Source organism: Rhodamnia argentea, chromosome 2, assembly GCF_020921035.1.
Source record: "Rhodamnia argentea isolate NSW1041297 chromosome 2, ASM2092103v1, whole genome shotgun sequence".
NCBI classification, from domain to species: Eukaryota; Viridiplantae; Streptophyta; class Magnoliopsida; order Myrtales; family Myrtaceae; genus Rhodamnia; species Rhodamnia argentea.
Window position 1 is genome coordinate 36,325,608 of NC_063151.1, and position 11,169 is coordinate 36,336,776.

Consider the following 11,169-nt stretch of genomic DNA (forward strand, 5'->3'; position numbering starts at 1 on the left):
CGATCCGGGAATGGTGTTCCCGGAATGCCAAGATGCTGATCCGATGATGCTAGACAAAGAGGATGAGAACCTCGACCTTCTTGGCTGGTTCGATAATCCGACTATTGCTGTTGTATTAAAAGAGACCATGGAGGTTGATGGCGCACTTGAAAATGAGCCTAATATAGCATGTGAACTCCCGAGACTATCCGTCAACGCCACGTTCGATGATCCGTTGGAGGGATTGGTTTCAGAGTAATACTTGCTTATTTATTTTCATGTTCTCTTGTGTGGGATATTTCCTGCTTTCCTTTAGGTCACATTGCTCTCGTAGGATTATGATTCAATGTCGTACTTCCCTTTCAATAAGATGTAATTCATTGATTTGAATAATGTAATCCAATGGAAGAATTTGTTTCCGATAGGCATTTAAATATTGAACCACGTCTTCATCTCATAGCTTCTTCTTCTAGATAAATTTGCAAAACAATTTATCTACATGGCATGAGAGGAAAAGCAATTGGGTATATCCTCACCGAACTCCTTATTGCCACCCAATTTCTAACTAATAGGTCAAGCTTTAAGCCTAGGTCAAATCCCTGCATAAGTAATATTAGAGCATTCCTATGCCTTCATTTAATAGCTTAAACTTTTAGACTAATGGGATGAGGAGAGGTGTTGTCACCAGCTTGGTTCCGGCAAAGAGGGCACTCGCCATAGATGACGTCAGAAGTGCAATACAAAAATATATGCTACGTGCATAAGCTATGAAGCAAATTCCAATCACCGTTTTAACAGTAGAGAGACATTGCAATTGGAGTCATAGCTTCATACTTCGCATATCCTGGGGAAATTTGAAGTGCCCTATTACGGTCTCGAAGACACTCTGTTATAAAACCAAGTTTCTGTGAAAAGAGGATATAGCAATGAGATAAGATCTACCAAAGAGCAACAAAGAACCAATCAAAACAAGGTTACGGCAAAAGTTCCATGCTTTTTCATCAGAATTGACACTAGCAACATAGACAAGAAGAAAGAAGTTTGGAATTGAGCTTTGAGGGCCAAGAACAAGTCCAACATTAGCCACATTGTCTCACCACAAATCCAAAAGACAAGGACCAAGATGCATACAAAATCAAGAAATTTTCTTTGGTATAACCTGGTCGGGAAAAAAATGTACATGGCTTGAAAACTTGTGTTTGGATGAACCAAATCTCTTTTCCAACTGGTCGAGCAGCATAATAATTTAATAAAACAAATAATAACCATTTTCAAAACTACCTTGGTCAAGCAGAACTATAATTGATCCGATACAATACCAATATAACCTGAACGGTAATTTATCACAATCTTCTCGAAGACAATTTAAAAAAATATTGAGTTGATCAAATCACAAATTCAGTTATTAACAAACATATTAAGTAACTCGATGAGATAGGATGATATACTCCAATCCATTTTAACCAATAACAGGGTCCACATAATCAAGCCCATCAGTCCAAATCAGCATGACAGCATCCTCCATAAAACTTCTCCTATCAAATGCTATTACATAAATCCTTCTCATCTTTCGTTCTCATAAGGCCTCACAAATTATGACGTCCGGCTGGTGCATTTGTTCGCTATCATCCTTATTTTTTCCAACAAGTAACTATTTGCTTTCCATTTGTTCTATTGATGTCTCAACCCTTTAAATTTTTGTAGTTAGCGGAAAAGCTAAATAGGCCCATCACAACAAAGGCTACTCCCCCTTTGCTTCACTAGGTAATCGAAACCATTCGCCTAACTACATGCTACTAAATCATTCTCCCTTCAAGAGAAAATCAGGCATAGGAGAAAGGCTGAAACTAGACAGGAGAACTTGATGAACAACTTCTTATGGGTGTGGATATGTCTGCTGTTAGTAGACATGTATGCTCTGTCAACTTGCTTACTTATTTACTGTCTCTAAGAGAGCCTTGTCCAAGACCCAAGTGGTACATTTGCCAAAAATTGAAATTTGGGTTCCTGATCCCACCCCTTCACTTTTCTTCTTTTACTTCAATTCTATTCCTCCCTTTGAATTTTGAATTCCCTAGCAAGTACATTTAAATCATTGGCCAATTCAGCTAGAAAGATAACAGTCCAATGTATTACCAGATTTTTGTCATTGTTGCGGAAACACATAATGATACGGGTTCCAGAACAAAGAAACTGCCACAAGCAGTATAGTATTTAGAAGAAGCACAAAATGCGGGTGTGCAGCACAATAAAAACTTACACATAACACGACTGCACGATTCAAGTATAAAACGGAGACCAGATTTTTGTCCTTGTCGCAAGCATCAAAGGGAGCAACGATGAGCGCCTGTTGATAAGGAGGAGGGAAGCGAAAGTGAAGTGGCATAGTAAGGAAAGCACAAAGACACGCCAAAGTAACATCAAGGTTAACGTTACTTGGGAATAGAAGGTTAAGGCCCCGGAGAAGTCTGCACTGGAAAAGCAGTGATTGCCCTTTTGCTTTGCATCCGATGCAGCATCCGTGTTCTTACCACAGACACCTCTCAGGATCCACCAAGTCTCTTATCATCTGACAACAACCCCAATCATACTCGGCTAAAAGAATGGGACAAAGCATATGGAATCATGCCATCTCATCCCAGCTACTTTTGATTGAGAGGGAAAAGGAAAGAACCAGGTGAAAGTCGGGCAGGGCAAGAAAGAAGTGGAGCAGAGAAGAGGAGGAGGAGAGGATGTCATCAGCGCTGCTTGAACGTGCAGCCACCACCGCCTTGAGAGTGTCGGCCACCATCAACTTCAGCTTCTCCATCACCACACTCCGCCTCTTCGGCCTCCGCACCGTCAGTGTCAGGAGCCCCACAACCTGTATGGAATGGAAATGAAATTGACGGAACCGATCTTAGTCTTAACGTGCTATTCGTGAAAAATTCCAAATTTAAATGAAAATTCGAAGTATTTATATTATTTTAAAAAATAGCCCAATGATTAAGAACATTTTCATTATTTAATTTTTTTCTTTTGTCCCTTTTAAATCAAGACTCTTCTTATTTATTTATTTTATTTAATTTTTTTTGTGTTGGATTTTAAAAATGATGAAAAAGGGAAAAAGAGGTTATCACTAATTTTTTTTTTAATGTTATCACTTTTTTTTTTTTTTGGTCGAATGTTATCACTATTTACATAACGAAAGAAGTAAAAAGTTTGTCGGAGCGGAGGAAAGAGGAAAAAGGCTCGGCTCGGCTCGGCTCGGCTCGGCTCGGCTGGTATTTTATTTATATATTTGGGTTGAGAGGAGGTCGGCGCTGAAGACGAGCAGTGGCGGGTACAACACGAGAGAGGGAGAGGGAGAGAGAGAGATTCAATTCAAACACCGGAATTCAGAAACGGATTCGAAGGTCATCATCTTCTCCCATACGCTCTTGTCCAAATCGCTTTCTATCTATCTATCTATCTATCTATCTATCTTGGGTTTTGGCGAACTTTCTAATGTGGCAGACGAACTTCGATCGTGCTTTTTTGAGAGAAGATAGCAAGGGGATTTGCTAATCCTCATTGTTTACTGTTGAATTCCTGGCCTTCAATGTGATTGACATTGCTAAGACCATTTTTAAGCACTTATGGGTCATTCTGGTCTCTGCGATTTCCAGGCCATTTGTCCATGGAGGAAGCGAACGTGCCCGTGGAAGCGGTTCCTGCCGAAGAAAATGGCGTAGAGGAGGCTACTGACCGCCTTGCCGCGCTGCAAACTGATGCCAACGACGGAAAGGATAATGGTCCTCCACTCTCTTTTCTTACCCTTCCAAAACCCTACTCTTTGGACACCACTTTGGCAGCTTTTCTCTATTTGTACTGATTGGATTGGTGGACTTTTCCCGCCTGCTGCATCTGGATTAGTTTTTTTTTTTTTGGGGTCTGTATTGATCGTTACTTAATTTGGTTCGATTTTTACTCAGGAGAGGTCGCCAAGAAGAAAAAGAGAAAGAACAAAAGCAAGTAATACTCTTTTCATCTTCTCCAATCCCCTCCCAATGAGTGCAGTTCGAAAAATTTAACATGTGCTGTATGGCTCTTAGGAAAAAGAAAGAATTGCCAGAGCAGACTAATCCACCGTCAATTCCTGTTGCTGAACTTTTTCCATCTGGGGAGTTTCCAGAGGGTGAAATTCAGCAGTACAAGGATGAGTAAGTACTTGAATTATCGTGTCTTTTATCTGTAATTGTAGTGGAGTCTATTGGTAGGAGGGACTATTATAATGTTTCCCTTCTGCCCTTCTTGGGGCAAGAATCTTTCTGTTAATTACTTGTTGTAACAGCATTAGGCATGTCTAGGAGATTCCTTAAACTTACAATCGATACTAGGTGAGGTTCCACAAGAACTTACAATCGGAAATCTTTCTTTACTTTGTTCTCTCCCTTCTATTGTTGGAGGAGATTTTTGTGTCATTAGAAACTAGTGTCTCAAAATGGGACTTCAAATAGCAAAGTCTGGGCGTGCTGCTCAAACTGATACCTGGACCACAACTATACTTTGGGATTGTGCTATGCGATTCTCCTCTTAGGTGTGATGCTTAGGAAGCTTTGGCTGTGAAGCTGAAAGATTTATTCTTTGATGTGGAACTTGTTGTCCTACATCAATTTTGGTATAAAAGGGTATGTTTTTACACTTTCCTCCCAGAATAGTGACTAATTTCAGTTGAATTCCGAGGTTGGTGAGTTGACATCCGAGCTGGAGGAGTTGTTTGTTGCCCTAGCAGTGCAACCAGTGGGGGAAACTTTCGATCTAGTCCTTCCGCTAGATGAAAGTACTAGAGGTTAGAAGAGTTCAAACTTAAGAAGGAAAATCTTGAATGACATCACGTTGTTGATTGGGCAACGGATATCAGAAATAAAAACGGATCAAGCAAGTTGGATGGCTTGATAATTAGGGCTTGTGGCGTGGAAATTTCAGTCATGTTGCTTGTCATTGTTCAGTGAGGGTGCATGTTGGTCAAACAAGCAAGATTCAGTTCAAGGTGGTTCTGAAGATCAAACAAACATAATTGAACATGTTGATTTCGTGATATCGTCCTAGTTTTATTATCACAAGCAGTTTGATCTGGAGTTTTTCTCAGAACATGCCCGAATTAAACAAATTTCAGCTTGAGGGACAACACTTATTGTGATGTAGATCAGGCTGGTGAGTTGAATCGTTCGATACTTCAAAACTCGAGGATGAGCTTTCTTCAACCAGAGGAGAATGATGCGGCCAATGCATCATGCAAGATGATGTTTGTTTAAATATTAACATATATACTGAGCTTCGATGACGATGGACTTCACAGATCAAATAAGAATCCTAACGGTTTAGGTTTCTCATAGATCAGTATTATATCTTTTACGTTTGATTTTTATCAGTATTCCCCTTTAGTCTAAGTAGGACATTATGTTTCTCGCTTAGAGGTTTCCTATTTCAACTAGGAGTGAAACTTTAGAGAGTTTGTAAATAATGTCGTTTTCTTTCTATAAGCAGAGTTGATGATTATGTGAAATTTGCAAGTATTTGCTTTTGGATTGTGTGATGCCATTCTTCTCTCAGGCAATGCTTAAGAAACCCTAGGTGTGATGCTTAGGAAGCTTTGATTGTGAAGCCTAAATATTTATTCTTTGTTGTGGGACTTGTCCTCCTACATAATATTTTTTGGTCCATTTCTTATATCTTTGCACTGGGAAAGGGACGTTCTTTTTATGTAGTTTTAGGGCTCGCTAAAATGATGATTTTATGTTTGTTCTTCTTTCCTATATTCGTAGGGATAACATGGCATTATTCAGGAGCTAATGTAAAACCCTTTTTTTTCTTAATCAAGATAGCCTTTTTAGCTCCTTCTCTATTATAGATGCTCAAAGATGTCTTTTGGATGCATTCATCTCCTATGCAGGGTTATTTCTCATATTTAGACCCCTGTGGCTACACAACCCTCCCAGCTTTTGTAGTCTTTGAATATGGATGGGTATTTTTAGACCATCATCATCAAGTAACATTCCGTAGACTGTTACACAGTTCCGCTCAATATATCAAGTAAAGGATTTGAGTTTTAGAGATTCTTAGTTTGTCATTTTTAGTCTACTAAAGCCTGCCTTTTTTCTTTTTTTTTTAAAACCTCGACCATCAGGCAACTGAGTTTGCCTTTGTTACCCTTTTCCTTTTCCCGGTGAAGGACTTCTTGATTGTTCAATTCTTTGACCTCAAAACCATAGTTTAAATTTTAACTTGTCTTTGTGGAGAGCATTCTAGTGTAGAGCCCACAAGCGTTTGCGGAGTTTTGGGTTTACCTTTCCCTTCCGTAGTTGTTTGTCAGTTCACATCAGCTTTGGCTGATTGAGGACCCTGTTGCACAACAGCATCAAACAAATATGTTGGCGAGCATTTCAAATAGGAAAAATTAGGGTTGCCAATTCGTGAGACAACTTGTGTACATGGTCCTATGCATAGTGAACTTAATTGTATCTCTATCGTAGTCAACTTGTTAATTGCAAAGGTGAGTGTGTCGTGTTGGGTTGACCCTTTAACCTAATAAAACATGCTTAATGGAACATTTTTAATGAAATAGAAATTATTATCAGGTGTTACTATTACACATGCTTTAATACTTTAAATTAAAAATCATTTGTCGAACTTGTTATGCAGAGCATGTTGTGTCGCTCCTCGCTTGTTGATAAATGTGTCGAAAGGGGGGTTCTAAAAATGTGATACGGTTAATGGGTCGTGGTGGGCTCAAACATTGGTGATGACATGGGAACATGAATTGCTAGCTCTTTGGCATGTCACTGTGATGACTTGAGAACATGAATTGCTAGCTTCTGGAACTATTCCCTATGGGCCTGAAGTCTATAATTATTGCATAGCTTAATCTTTAGCATTCACGCTTATAAACTTACTACACTATTCTATGATGATATGTTGATGGGAGACAATGTAGAGAGTAATCTATGCTATCGTTTCTGGTCTTTTTATATATATATATTGGTCTAATCTTTCTATATTTTCTATATTTTCACTGTGCAACATTACTTCTTTTGGCCCTCAAGTTTAACTCATCATATAATATAGAGAACAACCTATGCCATCATTTCTGATCTTTCTATATTTTCACTGTGCAACTTATTTCTTTTTGCCCTCAAGTTTCACTTATCATCCTATTTGTGTTTAAGGTGTTTGGGCTTTTAGCTTTATCTTTTGATGTGATCTAAGTTTCTTTCTTGGTTATTTTCATGAGGAAGTCAAGTATGGACAAGATATAGCATGTATAAAGCCATTTTAATTATTCATATAATCCTAACACAAGAGCTACAAGTCACCATTGGAAGCTCTTTTTACATTCTTAATTTTTGGTTGTGTGGAAAAACACAAATGGACGGACACACACACATAAAGAAAGAAATCATGCTAGTCTTTCCTCTAGCTTAATCATGTATCGTTTCTAGGTATCGCTAACTTCTAAGATCTTATGTTATGAAATTTCAATCCATTTCTAGTAATTTATGGAGGGTGACATCTGAAGAGAAGAGGGAATTGGAGCGCCTTCAGAAACCAATGTATAATTCAGTTCGACGAGCAGCAGAGGTTCATCGACAGGTTGCAGTCTGCATCTACTTATCCTCATATTGCTGCACAAAATGCATACGAGACTGTATGGTTAAAGGGCAAAACATATCCACCACTTTTCACTATGACCTTTCTTATTAATTCTTGACTTTGGCTTGATTTCTTTCTAAGCAGGTTAGGAAGTACATCAGGGAAATTTTGAAACCCGGAATGCTGATGACTGACTTATGTGAGACCTTAGAGAACACGGTTCGTAAGCTAATATCCGCAAATGGCTTGCAAGCAGGGATCGCTTTCCCTACAGGATGCTCTTTGAATTGGTAAAGTGTTGCCTTTGGTGTTCAACTTTATTTGATTTGCTTGGATGGATCTGCTTTTTCACCCTTCTCTTTTTTAGGGTGGCTGCCCACTGGACTCCAAATACAGGAGATAAGACTGTGCTTCAGTATGATGATGTGATGAAGTTAGACTTTGGGACTCATATAGATGGTAATATTACTGAGTTTCTTTAGTGAAAAAGTCTTTTGCTTGCAGCTTGGATTTTAATTATCTTTGCTTGATTTGTCTCAGTACTTTGCCTAGTGATCTTATCTCAAAATTCTACTCCATTTACAGGGCTTATAGTTGACTGTGCATTTACGGTGGCCTTTAATCCCATGTTTGATCCTCTGCTTGAAGCCTCACGGGAAGCAACGAATGCTGGTATTAAGGTACGTCATACTTCCTGGACCAAAATCTCATTGAAATGAATTGAATTCATGACTTATTTCATGGTTCCATCTAGCTTTTGTTGATTCACCGTAGATCTATTTTCTTATAGACTCGCTTTGCTCAGCTCTTGAAAGGAGTGTGAGAGTGTGATGGTGATCATTTTTTGTACCTGGCTGCGTTCAAAGGATTACATTTATTGTAGCATTTTTGCTACCTAATCCATGGGGAGCATCTAGTAGAATTTCACTGCATGAGATGGATTCATCATCTCTCTTTGAGATCTAGACATGTCAATCATAACCTAAGGTTTTGTAGGAATCTGGAATAGACGTTCGTCTGTGTGACGTCGGTGCTGCAATCCAAGAGGTCATGGAGTCATACGAAGTTGAAATAAATGGAAAGACTTTCCAAGGTACCTCTTTTATTCAGGTAGTTGCCTTGTTAAATGCAGTTCTTCTATTCCCACTAATGATTTGTATTAATTTGGTTGGCTCATTAGTATAAGGAGGAGTTGAAGTGTGTAATGTTAACTCGATTATTCGTTGATCTTCTATGGCAGCTTATGATGGTTTATCCTCTTAACTCTTCTTTTTTGGTTCATTTAGGTTTAGCAGTGTGTGTTTCTTTTGATATATCAAGAATCCCTAAAGCTCTAATACTCCTATTGCTTTAGCTGTTGCATTATATATGAATGTCATGGCAGACATTAATTAGGAGAACTTAAAAGTGAAAAAGTGGTTTACTTTGCTAGGTTAATTACAACTACACTTTTCTTAGCATTACTGGTGTTATGTCCCTTAAGGGACTCTTAGGCATTAATTTACACAGTTAATTGATTAACTTGTACTCATGTGTGTTGGGAATACTCAAACGATTGCAATCAAGGTTAAAGTTGAATATAGTGGGATCATTGCCGAGTTGCTTGCTATGACACTGAAGATATTGAACTAGTCGAATGACACCGCTAAGTGCATTTCCAATTGTTGATGTCTTCACTTCATTGAATTCTCTTAATGCCATGGATGAAATCTCAATGGACCTTCAATTCTCAAAACTGACTGAAGTGTAGACTTTCTTGATCATCTATACGATTTGTTATATCGTTGATGCTTCATCCCACCTTTCTTTTTATTCTGTGCTATGTTTTCATTTTCAAGTCACTTTTATAGACTTTCTAGACGTTCTTAATAAGTCAGTCTTCACAGTTACCTTGATGTCTGATCACTAAGAGTGTGTTTGTCGAGGCTTTTGCATGCTCTGTATTTTTTTTGATTTTGATCTAACTTCTTGCCTTGGCATTTGCACAAGTACTTTCCTAGCTGTTCTCTTTTTTTTTTTTTTTTTTTTCAACTTTTATTTTATTTTATTTGAAGACTTGAGTTGTATACTTGGCTAGGCTTGAGTTATATACTTGGCTACAAATACTTTCCTAATGTTTGGATTATTGTACACCTTGTTGCAGTTAAGAGCATCCGAAACTTAAACGGACATAGCATCAGGCCCTATCAAATCCATGCTGGAAAATCTGTACCCATTGTGAAGGGAGGTGAGCAGACAAAGATGGAAGAGGGCGAATTTTTTGCAATTGAGACTTTTGGTTCCACAGGTAATTGCATTTGCATCTCATTTTGGATTATTTTGATGTAGTGTCGATGTCCTGTTGGAGGTAACTTTGTTCTTTTTTGCAGGAAAGGGATATGTAAGAGAAGACTTAGAGTGCAGCCACTACATGAAAAATTTTGATGTTGGCCACATACCGTTGAGGTTGCCCAGAGCAAAGCAACTGTTAGCAACAATTAATAAGAACTTCTCCACCTTAGCATTTTGTAGACGTTATTTAGAGCGGTTGGGTGAGACCAAATATCTCATGGCATTGAAGAACTTATGTGATGCTGGAATTGTGCAGGTGAAATTGATTTATTTCCTTTTTTTTTATCAAGTTTTACATGACATGCCATTGGGCCAACGTCTTACATGCGCTTTGGCTATACAAGGTGATGCTCTGGTGTATGAATTTGGTATTTTGTTCACATGCAGCCTCTTCCACCTCTTTGTGACGCGAGGGGAAGCTATATTTCTCAGTTTGAGCATACCATTCTCCTCCGGCCAACTTGCAAGGAGGTCATATCCAGAGGCGATGACTATTGATTTTCTGTATGTAACATGTCAGTGAATACCAAGAAGATAAAAAGAATTACATGTTAGCAAGATACCGGTGGGCATTTTCTTTTGACTTTTGGGTTTTGGAATTTACGTTTATTTCCGGCATCTCTCGTCTGAAAAAGATGCGAAATGGTTCAAGACATAAATGACGATTTTGCTTTTGGAGTTGCTTCAGAGTCGGTTCTGCTGAACCGTGGAGACATTTCGCGAGGTAGGAGTGGTGGAAATTTTGCTTAGAAGCACGTTGCGCAGACCACAACTTGCTTTAATAATTTACAATGGGGGTGAAAACTGTTTGCCTAAAATTTTAGGCCATTCGAATAACTGAGCTGACGTCTCTTTACGTAGATAATATAATACTTTTATTTGACATCCTTGGCTTGTTACGGGGGATAAACATGTTCGACCTTGTTCTTAGCATTTTCTGAAACTTGAGGTGGAAGCCTTCAGAACTGGGTCTGCAATTTACTCGCTAAAATTCTCCGGTTTTGGTATACTTGCAAACGCAAAATCTAATGAACTTAATGAATAAATAAGCCTCTAAACAAAGTCAGATAGATATCCATATGAATGGGGTGCATTTATTTTATTGAAAATTTCAAAATGAAGAAAAATAGTTTCCATGAAAGTTAGGGAAAGCGATTTCGTCTTCACAGAAGGGAAATTTTTTTTCCAATCTATGGAAAATGTTTTTCATCATTCAAACATAAGAAAGAAAACAATTGGTGGGAATAG

General features: G+C 38.4%; 1 protein-coding gene and 1 long non-coding RNA gene across 4 annotated transcripts; one reads left to right on the forward strand and one right to left on the reverse strand.

The window, feature by feature from the left end:
- Positions 1–647: 647 nt before the first annotated feature.
- On the reverse strand, positions 648–2,812 carry LOC115735278. Of its 2 annotated transcripts, none has more exons than XR_004014749.2 (4): positions 2,654–2,812; positions 2,416–2,548; positions 2,240–2,326; positions 648–884 (listed from the first exon to the last, which is right to left on the reverse strand). It is a non-coding gene; the product is annotated as an uncharacterized LOC115735278 (long non-coding RNA). The 2 variants fall into 2 exon arrangements; XR_007197533.1 differs by having other exon boundaries at positions 2,626–2,798.
- Positions 2,813–3,233: 421 nt separating this feature from the next.
- On the forward strand, positions 3,234–10,670 carry LOC115735255 (methionine aminopeptidase 2B-like). Of its 2 annotated transcripts, XM_030666409.2 has the most exons (12): positions 3,336–3,374; positions 3,627–3,752; positions 3,933–3,972; positions 4,053–4,160; positions 7,491–7,590; positions 7,735–7,880; positions 7,958–8,049; positions 8,176–8,270; positions 8,587–8,683; positions 9,734–9,877; positions 9,960–10,177; positions 10,309–10,419. In XM_030666409.2, exons 2-12 carry the CDS (start codon positions 3,638–3,640, stop codon positions 10,417–10,419), a joined length of 1,266 nt encoding a protein of 421 aa, XP_030522269.1. In that variant the 5' UTR covers positions 3,336–3,374; positions 3,627–3,637. The 2 variants fall into 2 exon arrangements, with proteins under 2 accessions (XP_030522262.1, XP_030522269.1); XM_030666402.2 differs by having other exon boundaries at positions 3,234–3,374; positions 9,960–10,670.
- Positions 10,671–11,169: the final 499 nt, after the last annotated feature.